The sequence below is a fragment of the Choloepus didactylus genome, chromosome 2 (assembly GCF_015220235.1).
Source record: "Choloepus didactylus isolate mChoDid1 chromosome 2, mChoDid1.pri, whole genome shotgun sequence".
In the NCBI taxonomy this organism is placed as follows: domain Eukaryota; kingdom Metazoa; phylum Chordata; class Mammalia; order Pilosa; family Megalonychidae; genus Choloepus; species Choloepus didactylus.
In genome coordinates this window covers 5,171,651-5,189,668 of record NC_051308.1, presented here as the reverse complement: position 1 = coordinate 5,189,668, position 18,018 = coordinate 5,171,651, and the positions used below count along the sequence as shown (strand labels likewise).

At 34.6% G+C, this 18,018-nt stretch overlaps 1 protein-coding gene across 3 annotated transcripts in view; it reads left to right on the top strand.

Annotated features, from left to right (window-relative positions):
• RGS17 (regulator of G protein signaling 17) overlaps positions 1-17,118 on the top strand; it is a 141,773-nt gene extending 124,655 nt beyond the window's left edge. For 2 of the 3 annotated variants that reach the window (XM_037819825.1, XM_037819834.1), the window contains exons 3-5: positions 470-559; positions 1,003-1,237; positions 10,160-17,118. In XM_037819825.1, coding sequence (XP_037675753.1) covers positions 470-559; positions 1,003-1,237; positions 10,160-10,348 — 514 coding nt within the window. In that variant the 3' untranslated portion in view covers positions 10,349-17,118. The remainder of the gene's footprint in view (positions 1-469; positions 560-1,002; positions 1,238-10,159) is intronic. The other variant, XM_037819842.1, reaches the window with a different exon arrangement.
• The last annotated feature ends 900 nt before the right edge of the window (positions 17,119-18,018 follow it).

The window sequence follows — 18,018 nt, the reverse complement described above, 5'->3', positions numbered from 1 at the left end:
AGTGCATTCTGTGTTAGATCCTGATATTTTTTACCTTCTTAGCTATCAATGGGGAGAAATAAATGGCACATAAATTCTAAATAGAACCACTCAAAAGTCAAGATGACTTTCCATTTAAAGAGTAGCATAATGACATAGCAATATTAAATATCAATATTAAAATTCATAATTGTTTAAGTATCTCAGGAAGTTTAAGGTAATTCAAATTGGGTAAGGAAATCAGAATGCATGGTGATACCCATTTCTGAGACTGAATTGTTTTATTACTTTATTAAATAATTATTCTCTTTCCTTTAGTTCTCTTGAGCTTACCCATCATTTAAAAATGTTATACCACTTTTTGTACTTTAAGTATTTCACATATTTGAAAATAAAATTCTTCTGTGAAATATTTCTCTTGCAAAATTTATTCTTTTCTTTGAATAATTGGATTTCTCTAGACAAAATAAAGTGTTTTGCTACATTGCAGCCTCACTGTTAGGAATGAAGAAAGAGGGGACACTGCAGGAAGACCTACACATACCCCAAAAATGGAGAGTATCCAGGTCATAGAGGAATGGTAAGGTGAAAGCCACCCTATAATTATTTTTTTTGTTTATATGCTATTTACATCCAACACATGCTTAAGTGTTATGTATTGCCTCCTGCTTCTCCTTAAAATGGTTCTGTGAAATGAATGCATATGCAATCTGGGATCTCTTACGTTGTGATTGCAATGGCTTTTCGGCAGTTTTTCTGATTATTTGCTATGCTAAGCAAGCACCTCAAACACCACCTTACAGGTGAACTTCCTGTTTTGAAACCACTTACTTCATTCCAGATAGAAACTCTCCCACTTACAAGTGAGATTGATAGAGGGGTCCCTGCCCTGCTTAGAAATTCCACCTACTGACCACTAGATGGGAGCAGTCAAATAGAATTTCTATCTGCTCTTGTCATTACATTGTCTTGCATTCCTAGGTCAAAACTGCCTTTGATAATGGCCTCATTCTGTCTCTGCAGCCAAAACCCCACTGCAGAAGAAGTCTTGTCCTGGTCTCAAAATTTCGACAAGATGATGAAGGCCCCAGCAGGAAGAAACCTTTTCAGAGAGTTCCTTCGAACAGAATACAGTGAAGAGAACCTACTTTTCTGGCTTGCCTGTGAAGATTTAAAGAAAGAGCAGAATAAAAAAGTAATTGAAGAGAAGGCCAGAATGATATATGAAGATTACATTTCTATACTATCTCCAAAAGAGGTAAAAATCCGACAAACACTGAGGTGGGCTTCCTAAGCCCTAGGATGGTCCTAAAGGGACCGATGTCCAAATTGGGTAGTGCATGGGGCATGGACAGGTTAGAGGGCTTCACAGGGCAGTTGATTTAGCTTCCTGAGACTGTCCCTGAGCACGGGGGCAGCAGATGTTTGCAGGCTGGGTTTCCACATTCTGCTTTGATCATTTATCTCTGGCTGACTCGTGTGGTAGTCCACTTGTTTTTCAGAACTAACACTAAGAAGCCTATTTAAATACAATTTGCTATGACAAAGAAAGTGGAAAAGAAGAATTGACTTCAGGGCAGTGTTTTCCAAAGTATGATCCCTAAATCCAGAGTCACCTGGAAAACTTCTTTAAAAAGCAACTTCTTGGGACCTATCTAGGACCTCTGAGTCTGAATTTTTGGAACTAGAGCCCAGGAATCTGCATCTTTAACAAGCTTTCCACATGTATATTAGTTTGAAAACCTCTGGTATAGAGGCTCCCAAAAAAAAAAAAAAAAAAAAAAAAAAAAAAAAAAAACTCCAACAAACAGAATACTATCAGGTTTGTTGGTGCTTATGACTGAATTTCTATAGAACTAAAGAACGGCCTTTGTGACCCAGTAATATTTTTGGGGGAGGTTGGAGAATGGCAATTACTTTACTTATTCTAATGTTCCTGTTATTGAAAATGCAAGACCTTTTTTCCCTTTGCTGGAATGAAAACCAAATCAGTAATGAACTTATCGAGCAATCAAATAGCACTTTTCCATTCACTTTTTAAAAAGTAATTTGCTCCTAAGAAATGTTCCAAGATATGGGAGTTAAAATCTTTGGGCGAGAGAAGGGTGAACAGTCCACCAGGCCCCTGGAATGCTAGGTGACGGGACTCCAGAGGTGCTTTAAAGCTCCTGGAGAACTTCGGGGTTTCTAGAAAGCCTTTGCTTTTCCACCTCCCTGCCCTCCTTTTCTTTCCTCCCCTAAACCACTGGGAGTTTTACTTTGGCATTTTAATGTCCTCACCAGGTACTTACTGCTCCCAGATTTCAGCCTCCACACCCCTCTGCCCTGGATCAATAAAGTACCTTAGAACCAGGCTGTGGCGATCAAAGCCTAATCCAACACGTGATGTAGTCCCAAATTAACACTCTTTATCTTGAAATCCACAAAAGGAATTAGTGTCCACTTTATCAGTCACTATCATCCCAAAGTTTGGAATGCTCTATAAAACTATTTTACTTCTAATGAGAAATAGCTAAATAATTTTTTTTTTTAATTTTATAATTTTTTATAATTTTGATTAGATGGGTAAATGTGGCATTCCTATGCCTTGGTACTGCAGTAGCATTTTCTACCAAATGAGAAACCTCCTTGGGTTGGATGCACAAAAGATTTATTTTTTATATCCTAAAATAACATAGAAAAATTCTTCATAGAAAAAGGTGGTGAGAATTTTTTCCCTGAGCTTGATACATCACCTTGTATTTTTGATGCCATCATAATTCTCCATTCTAAAAATACATTCTTCAGGTTTCTGATCTACCTAAAACCTCAGCACCCAACTAACCAATCGACTTGGATTTGATTAGTCTAAATATTGTGTTTTCATTTTTATTTTAATGTTGCATTACACAGCAATTATTACAGAAAATGTGAAGGCGCCCAAAGACGTGTTTGTCTTGCCCATAAGTACACATGGTTATGGAGTCTTTGGGAAGAAAATAGTCCATTTCTCTCCCCAAAATATGCCAGATGCATCATCTTAAAATGACAGCTGTCTAGATTATCAAACCCATTTCTTTGTATTAGAATTTTTAAATAATGACTTCCATTTAAAAGTAGTGTTGGGGAAAAGGTATTCTCCATACATATGGTCCCTTTATTTTAACTGTTTCCATTTTTAGCTTTTATGGAAAACATTTTCCCATTGTTCTCACAATCTGCCTTTCACTAACTGATGAGAGTTTTGTAAAATACTTAATTTTCAAAAAGTTACTTCATCTCTTGGCCATCATTTAAACTATCATAGTCATTGACTAATAAAATATAAACTATTGGGTTATCATTCTTTATGCTAAAGTTAAGGAGTTGTAGTTTTTATAGCATAATTCCTTTTCTTTGAACATGAGTTTCACCAGAAAGTCATTAAACATTATTTCCTGATCAAGGACATGAGCCTTTCTAAATTAAATAAATATATTTAGTGTAATAGGCATACTTATTCTCTCCTTTTTTCGTAATATCCATATTTTGGCCATTCCCCATTCCTTAATATCCTCTAAATACTACCGAGAGATAACAGAGATGAAATTCAAATTGTCTCGTTTTGCTACTTGTCTGCTGACTTGTAAATAATGCTTGATACAGAATCTAAATTATTGGACTGTATTAAGTGCCTTTGTTTATCTCATGGATTTCTCTCTTGTAAATACAGTAATTCAATTTGATTGTTATTTTAGCAGCAAAAATAAGCCAAAAGTAGGTATCACAAAAGATAATTATTTAAAAGCTATAGATACATTTACCCTTTAACTATGTCAAGGTTAAATATGACTCACTGGTATACCCACAACATGGCATCTGCTTTCTAGCTATCCCAGAGCCCTTTCCAATCTATTGTATCTCATTGACCTAGGGTGCAGAACCCTGTCAATTTCTAATTGGCCACAATACATTAGTAATGGTCTGATGATGCCAAGTTACGGCTCTTCAAATTTTGCTTTGCAATACTGGAGAGAAAACATAACACATCGATGGAGCATTCTGGGGCTGGCTGCTGGCAATCCTTGGCTCCTCTGTCACACACTACGGCACATGGCACCATCTGCTGGTCTCTCCTTTCTATTCTGAGTTGCGTTGATTTCAGCTCCTTGCTTCGTGGCTCGCTCTTTCTTTCTGTATTCATTCCATTTATAAAGGACTCCAGTAGGATCAAGTCCCCCATCCTGAATGAGGTGGGTCACACCTGAACTGAAGTAACCTCATCAAAAGGTCCTAATTATGATGGGTTTACACCCACAGGAATGCATTATATTTACGAACATGTTTTTCTGGGGTACATACAGCCCCAAACCACAAGGCCCTTGTGCTACCACTTACTCTTCCCCACCAATGACATGGTGACTCAATCATGGTGCTCCTTATTACTGGACCCAGATTCAACCTCAGGCTCTCTCTCAACTCAGTACTCAAGGCAACTACTACAAAACAATCAGAGTTGGCATCTATTTCCAATTTCGGGGCTAGATAATCTGACCTTTCTACCCCTGAAATTCAGTAACATTTCTACTTAGAATATTTTTAAAACCCATGCACAATTTGAATCATTTATAAAATGGTAATGACCAAATAACTAAAAGTTATCAGGACTGTATTCTTGACCAGAGCATCATTTTACTTCACCGGACTTTCATTATACCTTTATTTGATTAAGTCATCATGTTCTTCTTTATTTAGTATAGAAGAAAGTCTACATTCTTTACATTATTTATCTATACATGACTTTTTCTTAATGAAAACATTGAAGCCAATATGCTGGGAATGACATCCTATTTTTTGATTTAAGCGCATGTTTTATGCATTTTTAATAATTTTAGCATTCTGTTATAAAGAACTACCATTTCTTGGCATGTAATACATTTCAAGAGGGGAAAAGGGTTAAATTTTAAGTTAAAAAATAATAATTTAAGGAAATAGCATCAATTTTAAGAGTAAATTTCCTTTTTATCTGCTGTCTTCAAGGCAAAAACAGACTGAGGTAATAAAGAGGAATTTAAGACAAATCGGCCTTGTTGTATATGACAGATTCTGGTGGCAGCTTATATTTATTAAGTATTGAAAAAAAAAAAAAACCCCAGCAGAATAAAGAACTTTAATAAAAAGTCTATTTAAAAGAGCTATTTTCAACTATAAATACAATTAGCTATTGAAAGAAGAAGCTGTTGTAAGTCCTTCAACAAATACAAGACCTTTATCTGAATGGAAGAAAATTATGTGTTCAGCTATCTACAAATCTCCTCAGTGACGGCATTGTTCTTAAGTAGCCATTCTGCCAATTACTTGTCTATTGCACCAAGAAATTCACTTCAGAACTCTGGAGCCCCAGCTTCCTCATGATGAAGAATGATGCCATGGAAAAAGTTCTATAATCCACTAAATCTGATATTCAGGTTCTGCCACACAACGATTTCAATATTATTGTGATTTCATCCTACATGTCCAGTTACCATCTGGAAAAATACAGTAATAAACCTATTTAAATATACCATAATTTCCAAAAAAAATAATGCTGATACAATAGACATGTGAATTCCGTGTTGCGTGTCTGTGAGTCTTCAAGCAAAATTGTGTGACTTTAGCACTCCCACTGATTTAAATAATTTTTCCTACACAAAACTCATTTGACTGTATTTTAGTAGATTCATTTGTTCATACATGAATGTATCATTCAAAAAATATTCATTGAGGGTTTCCTTACAGCCAGACACTAGATTCTGGGGATACAATGGTGAACAAGACCAACACTGGCCAATCCTTCATGGAACTTAAATTTTAGGAAGACAGACAATCATGTTGAAAACAACTACAAATTGTGATAAACATTATGATGGGGGTGGAGGTCAAATGATATAGTTTAGAAGAAGGGTAGGCAGGTAAGGACACTCTGAGAAGGTTAAGTTCAGGCTGATACAAAAGCCAAAGGCTTTGGGTTTTGAACAAAGAAATGTGATTGTTATTACGATCAATTATTACCATTATTAATTTACATTGGGCTCATACCTTGATGTTTACAAAATGGCCTTCCATATGTTATTACACTATGAGACTCACAACAATCTTTCAGTTAGTAGGACAGAAGCCCCCATTTTACAGCAGAGAAAACTGAGTCTCAAAGAAGTAAATGACTTGTTCAAGGACATTAGACTCATATCTGGGAGTGCTAGAATACCAGCCCAAGGTCTTCATTCTAAGTGTGGCTTTACCAACTGCTGATTAATTATTCCATCATTCAGCATTTTTTGGTGACACTACTGTCAATTTCTGTTAACCCACCCTTAGCCACATATCTGAACCCATCCCAGACTAGCAGGATATGCTTTCCCATCATTTGGACCCTAGCAAGATAATAATTACTATGCTTTATCCAAACAACAAGCTTGGCTCCAAGAAATAAATTCAGACCATCAGTCTTATTTGCAATTTATAAAGAATTCCAGTATCAACACAAAATAGTCCTCCCGGTGACTTAAAGTGCACATGGTAAAAATTTATTAAAATTGTTAGGAAAGTCAGATATTCTTTAGGTCTATTAAAAAACAAAATTTTATTAAAACTAAAACCACAGAAGAAAATCTCCAGTGACAAATTATAATTGGCAACTGTAATATGGACCTAAAAAGGAAAAAGAAAAAAAATTCAATCAGAATTTTACTTGGAAGAGTATGTTAAACCTCACTGAAATTAAAAATAAAATCTAAATTTTTTTTTAAAAATTGTGATATATAAAAAATTGTTCAAGGAATTAAGTTAATTGACTTAAAGGAAACCAAAAACTTTCACTGATAATTCATTATCATAGTTATAATTTTGTCACAAATGTCCACGAAGTCATTTGATGGCTAGAACAAAAAGGCAGGGTTAACATTTGGTGTATTCCCTTTCAGCAGTGTTCACCTATTTTAGTATTTTTCTACACTGGAAAATGTAGAAAATCTAGTACACTTAACCACAGTATATAACTCAGTTTAACCCAGGTTTTCCCAAGCCACACTGGGAAGGTTTCTGTCCTCATTCTCTCCACTTTACCTCCTCACTCTTGTTGATCCTTGAGCTCTCATCACATTTTCCTCCCCAACTAGTCTGTGGAGATTACTATGCTGGCAAGCCCCTTGCTTTCCTTCTACCCTGTCTCCTGCTCCAAGCCCACTGGGGCCTATCAAAAAGTCACTTATGCCTTTTTAAAGCTTCAGCTGCCACTTCTCAGCAATGCCAAAGTTCCCAGCCTGGCTAAAACTGCCCGTTAAACGCCACCAAATCAGGCAGCGCTGTCTCCTGCTCTAAGACCCCTGGTAAAGTCTTTTTTTTAACTCTTACTGCTGTCTGCCCTCCCCCCTCCACATACCTCCAGGTAGGAGACTACAAGGACTAAGAGAAGAATCACATTGCCCAAGGATAGCCCTTGACTTGTGCTACTTAACTTTCTCTTCCCTTAGGCTGAGTTCTTTCCAGGGAACTCTTCAGTCCCTCATCAGTAGACCCAGATAAAGCCGACTATAAGCCATCCAGACATGCCTGAATCCTGGGGTGACTGGCTCAGGCTCAAGCTGGGATCCACCCCCACTAGTTTGCATTACAGATGTTCCACATTCTGCAGCAGATAGATGCCGCAGGAGATGAAACAGTAGATTGTGATAACCTTGGAGCCTTGTTATTGGACTCTCTTCACTTCTTTTAACTGATCAACAACCTTTATGCTATTTTTTTTAATGTAAATAGCAAATGTATTTTTGTTACAGATAAATAAATGTTAAATGTCACTACTTCTTGAGTTTTTTTGCTCCTGTTTTTAATTTGCAAAAAAATAAACAATGAGGACTTGAGACATTTAACAATTTGAGTTATTTTATTTTTCTGTCTTAAGATTACTATCATGATTCCAGCTACTGATAGGAAATCCTTATACCATACCTAATTATGCCTTTTTTTTAAATGGCATAACCCTCTCTCTTTTATAACTAATCTAACCTTTCCTTCTCCATAGAAACAAAAAAATTCTAATTTGAGAGTCAGAGCACTATTTACAAAACACTGGAGTGTGTCTGGTAGGACATTACCTAACCCTAACACCACATTTCAGAGTAAGATTAATCAGTTTAAACTTCAATGTCAACATTTTCCAATTGAGTAGAATCACAAAAGATAATCTTAGATAAAATAAAAAGCTTAGAAAAAAATCCTGTGCTTTTTTAAATTTTGTACTGTATTGTAAACTCAAATGGCAGTAACACAAAAAATAAAGCATAAATGATCAGTTTCCAGAATATCCTTTTTTTTTTTTTTTTTAAGCCAAGAGTTGTTTACTTGTTTCTATACATGAGTTGGTGTAGCTAACCCACAGAAATTTAGTCTGGATCTCTGTTCTGGTTTATTAATGCTGCCTGTTATGCAAAATACCAGAAATGGATTGGTTTTTATAAAGGGGGTTTATTTGGTTACCAAGTTACAGTCTTAAAGCGATAAAGTGCCCAAGGTAAGGAATCGACAATGGGTACCTTCATTTAAGGATGGCCAATGGCATCCAGAAAATCTCTATTAGCTCTGAAGGCACGTGACTGGCATCTGCTTGCTCCCAGGTTGTGTTCCAAAATTCCGTTCTCCAAAATGTCAGCTTTCAGCAGCCATCTTCAAAATATGTCTCTCAGCTGCAGCTTCTCTCCAAAATGTCACTGTCAGTTGCTCTGAGCTCCTCCTGTCTGTGAACTCTTTTTATAGGATTCCAGTGATTTAATAAAGACCCACCCTAAATAGGTCAGGTAACGCCTCCATGGAAATTATCCAATCAAAGGTCTCGCCCAGGTGATTGAGTCACATCTCCATGGAAACACTCAATCTAAGATTCCAACCTAATCAACACTAATACATCTGCCCCCACAAAACTGCATGAAGATGATGGCATTTTGGGGGACATAATACATCCAAACCGGCACAATCCCGAATCCCTGACAGGTGCTCCCATAGCAGCCAGCCCTGGGGTGGAGCAATCCAGCCAAGTCCACCTGGTCTGAAAAGCTCAGCAATCAGGGAACACCAGATGGAATACGGGTAGCTTCAGTCATTTGGCATTGCTTCAGACCCGAAACACAGTCCAAACAGTGGGAGGGAAATGAAACTAGAACCAGAAAGGCATTTGGAAAAATGCTTATATGACAAAACATTTAGATATAAATATGAAAGGTTTACATAGATTTGAGTATATCATGAGACAAATAGCTATGGAACACAATGTCCTAGTCCTTGTTTAAATAAGATTTAGGAAACCAAGAAGGACTCTGAGTGATTATTGGCCTCTTGAAGGGTTTCAGGGCAGAGCTTCAGTTTTCTCCCGTAAGCATGCCCTTACTGCTATTTATTTTTCTCCACCCCCTTTTCCAACAACTCCTACCAGTTCCAACAAGTAGGGAAAAAATAACAATCACTGGAGAATATAATTTTTGTACACTTTTCAAATAACATGCATTGATTATTCTAATAGGTATTCGGAATTCCTATTTACATTTCTCCTTTCAAAGATTTCACTTCCAGCTGTTGTTTGCTCTGTCCTTAGTACAGAGGTCATTGGGCGTGTTACTTTTTGAGGATGTTTCCTCTGCCTGCTAGGTTGACCTAAGAAATGAAGAATGGCCACTCACTCACTGGGGAGATTCCACATTGCCAGTTTCCCTTTCCTACTTTTGTTACAGCAGGACTTCTTGGAGATAAAATTATCTGGAATCTGCATTTAATAAATATGTTAATTTTGCCAGAGAATTCCTCTTTACCCACAGATTTTTACTTTGTCCTGCTCAAGAGCCTCACCCCCAACAAACTCATAATAAAAGGCAGTAAATTCCCCTGTTCTAATTAGGGAATTCTCTGGTACCTCAACAGTAAATACAAATTGTCAGAAACTCCAGAGTGAAAGCATGGAAAAGGTAAATCCAAGTAAGCCAAGATAACTGTAAACTAAATTTCCAGTTTAAAATACTAGTTTTTGGTTTTGTTGAATTCAACCTTTGGGAGAAAAATATACAGGGTTGTGCAGCCTTTAAAAAGATGACAGCAGGGGTTTAGGTATTGGGGTTTACTCTCTGAAATGTTACAAACTTATTGTTACTTAATTGAGATCTTGAAAGAACACTATTGAATGTATCTTATTTCTTTTTAGGTCAGTCTCGATTCTCGAGTTAGAGAGGGAATCAACAGAAATCTCCTGGACCCGAATCCTCACATGTATGAAGATGCCCAACTACAAATATATACCTTAATGCACAGAGATTCTTTCCCAAGGTTTTTGAACTCTCAGATTTACAAGTCACTTGTTGAAAGTACTGCAGGCTCTACTTCAGAATCTTAATTTTCATTAAAAAAAAAAAAAATGATTTCAGAGGGCTGAGATGGGAAACAAAAGTAATGAAATAACATCAGAAACTGAGTTCCTGGAGAACTACAGTTTAGCATTCCTCAGGCTACTGTGAAAACAATACAACCATTACGGTTTTTGTCTCCATTTTTATCAAGGTTATCCATGGTTAAGTTTGGAGAAAATACCACTTAAAACAAGAGAATTGCCAAATTATGTTTTATTCAAACATTCATTCTACTTGCAAGCAAACTCTATTTGTAGTCCTATGAACAGTCTCCTAGGATGACTGCAGACACTGCATGTGCAAAGTAAAACTGCTTCATTTGCTGCGTAGTTGTTGTAATATTTAATCCAATGGCTTAACTTTTATCTGTATTTAAGGACTTTTGTGCAATATGGTCTTATAGAAATAATTGCCAAAAATTGGCTGTGGTTAGCATTTTTTAACATAACCTGACAGAAAAAAAAGCCACTTTTAAAAAAATGTAACAATGGTCTTCAACATGCTATCTACTGTGTTCAGTACACTAATTTTGAAGCCAACATTTCTGTACATGAAAAAAGAGCTATTTATCACTGTTTGTTGGAAAATCCTGGTGAAAGGATTCTACGGGTTGTTCACTGCCAAACCTGTGGCATTTTCATGGAAAAGTTTGCTATGTAAAAAAGGAAAAAAAAAAAAGCACAAAAATTTGAAGATGTCCTATCTCAATGACAAATCAGTGAATGACATTGTTTTTAACTGTAATAGAAAAAAAACAATCTATGTATATATCAGATGTCCAAAACTGTAATTAATTTATTAAAGACTGGCTCTCCAGTTCTAAAACATTTGTGTAAAGTTATGTATTTGAGCAAGAAGTAAAAAAATAAGCCTATTATCTTAGCTTTGGACTAAAAAGGATTTAATAAAGGAATGCCTATATGTAGCATTATAAAATACTTCGATGAATAGCATCTCTCCAATGGCATATTTTCTTTGATAGTGACATCTAATGAAAAGCTAAGTTTTTAACCAAGAAGTTTTATAAGGGTTATGAAGATAATTCTCTACTTCAGACCTTAATTGTTTTTACATACAATCAAAAGAATGACTTATTTTAAAAAGGTTAAAACCAAACTATTAATTCTCATCCATAATTAAAAGGCAGTACAGTGCTCAAATCTTCTAGCTGCCATATTATTTTTATAAGCTTACTAAATCTTTAACACAAAATACTTGCCTAAAATTGGCATGTACTTTTGACATTCAAGATAACAGTAATCTGTCATGTACAAAAATAATAATAATCAATGTCATATTTATATCAAGCTGTTACATTTGAATATTAATATTCCCTGGACACTATTTTTTTAAACTTTAACTGAATGAATATAATACTGAAGTAACCTAAAATGAAAGTTTTAAAAATATTTATATTCACTGAGAACACTGGCCTTATATTAAGGATGATATTAAAATTATAGGTTTCCTTTGTCATTTTTTAACTACCTCTCATTTTTTAATTTATTAAACATTTTTTTAAAAAAAGAAGTTTAGGGTTTTCTTTTTAAATTTATTTTACTTGAAGGCTCGCATTGTAAGTTTCTTTTCCATAAACTTAAAACATTTAAAGAATTGTTCTTTTTAAGTGAATTTGATTTTCTAATTTATATAGAATTCAGGAGATACAATTAAAAGGGCTAATAGCTATTCCCTATGCAAATATTTTAACTGTTGCAGTGTTTGACAAAATAGGATTTTAAACAAAAGTTTGCCGAGTAGAAAACATGTTCTGTTTACACTGGCGTTGCTGACTATCCTACCATATTCAGCACTTTTAAATACATTATTTATGAAAATGTAGTTAAAATGCTATCAAGATAGAAAATATTTATCATAATGATTTCTTTTAACAAATGCCTGTTTTGTCTGAAAGTGTTACTGTGTTAAAACATACTTTATCCATGTCAATTAGATATTTACTATTGAATAAGAGTTTTCAGTAATGTGTTGAAAAAGACAGCTATGAAGATGTTTACAAAGTCATATTTTTTCCTAAAGAGTGAAGAAAAATACCTAAAGAATCATCACTTCTATTGTGAAGTTCTATTGTTCCTGAAATTATTTAATTTTCTTATAAGAATTGAGTTTATTGTGCTACTATCACGTATACACATATATGGTGTAATATCATACCTATTTCTGTGTTGGAGGCACAATAAATTGGTGCACATGATTAGAAAGTATGTAATACACTATGATACATCGCATGCATCGAACTTTTTTAATGTCGACTTTATATTCTTGTTGTTACTACATATGATGATGAACTGCTAGTCCTAAGTTATCTTTATAAGATACTTTGGACTATTAGATGAATTGTCTGTTTGACAATACCTTTAATATTTTCCCAAATGTAAACGATAAGAGCCCCATGAAAAGTCCTCATCTCTAAACTGGGCATTTGTAGAATACAGATTTTGAAATTGATATATCCTTTTGAAACCTAATTAGGAAGTTGTCTTAAGGATGATTCTAAAGCAAATTTACACATCAGATGTTGGTAGCCATGCTATGTGAGCATTTCTGTACTAAACTCCTAATGGGGGGGTAAGGGGGGAGTGGATTCTCAATCTCAAAACGTTTAAAGTTTCTATCTACGAGTATGTCTATATTTGCCAACCTACCAATTTTTTAAGTATGGTATATATTCCTTCTATTTAAGTTACAGAACTACAATAAACAAACAAAAAGCCCTCACTGGTGTCTACGCTACCATTCTAAGAGCACAATATTTGCTTTAACAGAGTTAATTTTTCCTAGTGAATGAATTACTCCCTAAGGGAAAACAAGCACTTTAGAAGGAACATGTTGCATTTTAGACTGCCAAGATAATTTTGTATGTTAGAATCTGCTCCTGCACCCAAAAAGAGGTTCATGCACTTTCTAATGTGCCTAACTTCAGAGGTGTATATAATACAAAGTTGAGGATATATATGAATTGGAGAGTCAGATTTACTTAGATTGATCCTGTGCATAGGTCATAGTAATAATGGATGACATTTCACTCTGGATAATTGTTGTGTTACCCAAAGGTAGTATAGATAATTTGACAGTGTTATAGGGGCAGCTCTAAGCACAGTAAGTGGTGCCCTGGCATATGAACAAGAGCAAAACAATTTTGGTATCAAAATTATGAAGTGCAAAAATCAAGACCATAATGTGGTCGTTTTTTCTTTTTTTTTAAGTCAGAGTATGTACATAGGATGACCAGTTCTGATATTTGGTGTTTGGTGCATGGGATGTTTATTAGTATCCTTTGGTCCTTTTGATGCTGCCTACATACTTACTTACAGAATGTAATATCGTACATTTACCTGATAGTTCAGTTTTGCAAAAGGACTATAGAAATAGGTAAACAATGTTTATTTATTAGGGGGAAAATACATTTTCACCCCATTAAACTGCTTTAAAATAATAGCTGATTCTTAATTTTGAGTTCATCCATTTTTTATATACCTTTATGCTGAAAAAAAGTCATGTTTTAATTGTGACAAATTGCATTTGCAAAAGATACAACATGCCAAATGCTTTGGGGATGAAAAGAGAAGGAGTTTAAAATACAATCGGAAAATAGGAAAATAAGATCCATTTTGAAAACCACCTGAAATTTCTTAGAGATCGAAAACACCCATAGAAAGAACTGTCAAACATTAGTTTTAAATACTCTGTGTTTGATACATTGGCAAACTATTTTAAAAGGTGGTAAAGATATTTTCAGACAAATTTCTTGCCAGTGTTTTAACATTTACAGTTTGTGATCCTAATTTTCCAAATATGTTCTGCCAATGCTTATATTTGAGTGCTTTTTCAGTTCTTTTTAAATTTCTGATCAACAGAAAATGTTTGCTGTGCTGAGTATTCAATCTGTAAAAATTTCAGTAATCCCTCACTTGCTACAACTGCAAATGTTTATCAATAAAACTGCTACCAAAAACTTGTTTCAGATCTTTCCTGCAATATTCATAAAATACTCTTGCAACACACAACACTGCGCAGTTATTTTTTTCCAAGTACCAGGCTTTAATTTCTTTATAAATATTTTAGAAATTGTTACTTTCACAGGTTTTGTCCCTTCCCACCCAAAGGGGCATCTTTTCATATTAGTTCAAGAGGAAATTAAAAACTTTTTCTTTAATGAAAATTCTATGAATGGGAAAAGTTCCATACTAACTGGTAACAGATCCAGTTCTGGGGACTAATTTTATTCCTTTGACGAGCCCTGTAAAATGAGTTTGGAAAATGAGTTATTAAGCACTCATGATAATAACCAAATTTAATATTTTTAACATGTCATATGTTCAACACCTGAAATTCATTCCTCTCACAATATTTCTCATATTAATCTTTTTGCTTCAGAAATTTCAACATTTTAAATCTGCTGATTCAACCTAACTGTCTTCACATCATTTGTTTTCAAATAGTCAGAAATAAATAGTTTGGAATAATAGTTACACAAACTGAGTTTCTGTTCTGGGCTTTGATACATTTTAAAGGTCTAGATGCTATTGCTGTATTAAATTGTTTACACACTAAATGCTTACTAATGGAAATGTATGTCCACAAATTCACATATGGAGTACACTGTAAAAAACACTGGGAAGATTAGGAATTTCCCATTTTCCAAGAATGTATTAAACATCATTTTAATGAACTTTCCTTATTTTTTTTTCAAAATGTACATCTCACCAACATCACATGGAATCTACAATCTAGAAATAATTCATCTTTATATAAATAATCTGGTTACTGGAATGTGAGAGCTTTTAAAATTTTTTAGCTTAAAAATAAAATTTAAATGATAAGAGAATCATTTGAAATTTTTATTTCAAAGGAAATTTTTTAAAAACATCCCCAAGGATAAGAAAAATATAAATATCAAAATAACGTAGGGGAGGTGTAGAGTCAAAACTAAATTACATAAGACTGACCATTAAACAGCATTGCTTTTTGCATAGAATAGAAAACATTTGTTAAAGATTAGGGTAGTATAATTTCCTATCTTAATTTTCACCATGAAAATATGAAAAGAATGAAGAAAACTTGGTTGTATGTTCAACTAATTTTTATTAAATTTTTAGAATAATTTTAGATTTACGGAGACATTGCAAAGAGAGGCCCCACACTCATTTTCCCTGTTAACATTTTTGGTACAGGACATGTGTCATAATTAATGAGCCAATACTGATGCCATTATTAAGTCCATACTTTATTCAGATATCCTTAGTTTTCACTGAATGTCCTTTTTCTGTCCCAGGATCCTATCCAGGATACCATATTACATTTAGTTGTCATGTCCTCTCAGGCTTCTCTTACCTGTGACAGTTCTCAGACATTCCTTGTTTGAAGGCCTTGACAGTTTTGACAACTACTGGTCAGGTATTTGTAGAATGCCCCTCTATTCAGATTTGTCTGATATTTTTCTCACAATTAGACTGGGGTTACAGGTTTTTGGAAGCAAAGTGACAGAAGTAAAGAGTCATTCTCATCACATATCAAGGGCACATACTATCAACATGACCTCATTTTTGATGTTGACCTTGGTCACCTGGCTGAGACAGTGTTGGTTAGGTTTCTCCCTGTAAAGTTACCCCTGGTATTTATGTTGGAAATGAATTTCCTGGGCACTTAAACTGAACTAAACGTTCTCGGCAGATTCTCCAACCGAACTATATCCCATTAAATGGTTACTAACAATGCTAGCAAAGAATATAACGAACTGGAAAGTGAGAAGTGTTAAGTTGAATACACACTTAACGGAGGTGAAAGTGCATTTTGTTTCCCTTGAACTACCTAATCACTTTAATCCTCTATCATCCCTTGGGCAATAAAACTCTTAAGTCTTACCAATCGACATAAAAGGTAATTTAAATTGATAACCATTTTGCCGAGTGCTTTTCTATATTGTCCTCCACTGAAAAATGAGTAATGAATATTGAAATTATGTAAAAGATGTAATAATTTTTTTCTAGCTTTAACCTATTTGTCACAAATGTAATGTTTCTTGTATATGAGTTCTGGATGTTTGCTAAATATTGAATTTCAATGTGTTTCGTTCTGTAAACTTTATATTGAATGTGTTTAATTTTTTTACTACCATGTTCAATGTACTGAATTATCTGTACATAAGGAAATTTTGAATGCATTAATACAATTTCAGAAGCGCTGTGCTTGGTTATTTTGCTATGCCAAAATTACAGCAGGTATTCTTAAATTGATTAGACAATCCAGATTATTCTCCCTCCAATATAAATTGTTCAGGGCTTCTCTACCCCCTTCCTTGAATCTATTTCATTTTACCTGTGTTCAATAATAGACTTCTTTAAATCCTAGTTTTTTCAACATATAATAGAATCTGAGCATGACAATATGTAAGAAAATTCAGAAGTCTCAAACTAAATATATTTCTTTGAGTTTTCAAAGTAAATCAAACTACAGCTGTCTTCATTTGACTATATTGTGGAAACCAATGAATATTATTGTAAAATGCATTTGCATTACACTTTCTTAAAATGTTTTGAATTAATAAAGAATTCACCCACGTATCCACGGGCAAGTTACTGTTTTCTCACTGGTGTAAACCTATAGGAATAAAAGGTAAACTTAATTGTGTTACTTGAACTACTTATGCATCTGAGAGAAAAGAATAAATTTTGACTGAATTCTTTGCATTGTTCTATGAGGTACTGTTAATTACAACTTTGCACCTTTTATAAATAATAAAGTATATTCTTCAAATGCCTTACGTTTTGCCAATACAGCCAAGAGATTTATCACATCCAGTTCAAGTGAAATAACATGTCCCAAATAGGTAAACAACCTGACCAGTCCTGTTCTAAGACTGGAGGTAAAATGGGTAATTAGTTGTAGATTTTAAGTATTAAAACCTATTTTTGGTTACATTATTTGGAAAGTCATTCCGTTCTTCCACTTCATTTGGCATTTTTGTATGTAGTGTGAAGGGATGCAGAGAGACAAAGCAAACTCATTTTGTAAGGATTATTTTATACTCAGCCTGAATAGTTTTGATTAGATACTTACCGGTGTTTCAACCTTGTCAAGGGCTCTCATTTTTTACCATTTGACTTAAAAAAAAAAAAAAAATTGCAAGTTCTTTCAGTATGTTAGCTCTCTCAACTGTCTCAACACTCACCAAATTTAGGGAGCGGGAGTTTCCAGACTGGGTGTAAAACCCTTGCATCCCCCAGTCATGCCTTGTGTTGCGTTTATTCCCTCATATCCTTTCCTCGGCAAAGCACTATACCAACAAACTTCAGTAATCCTGGCACCTATCTGCAGCTTTTGGGGGAGGGCTGGGTGTTGGGCTACGGGAAAAGTATTTGCTACGCTGTAGTTTGCTGGAACATGGAATCACTCAATCTCTTTTCAAAAGGTGCTGACGATAACTAGTATGTAAAGACGGATGGGCAGGGGACTCGGAGAGGTAGTAAATCATCTGAGCAAGTTAAATTACGCGGCAGGTACAGAACAGTGAAGTCGATTTTGCAAAATCTCTCCGTCGTTACACTTACTGTCACATCCTCAATAAAAGGAGCATGACCCACCTTTGAAAAGAGAAGCCTCAGCAGGAAAAAATGGAAACAAGGAGAAAACACAC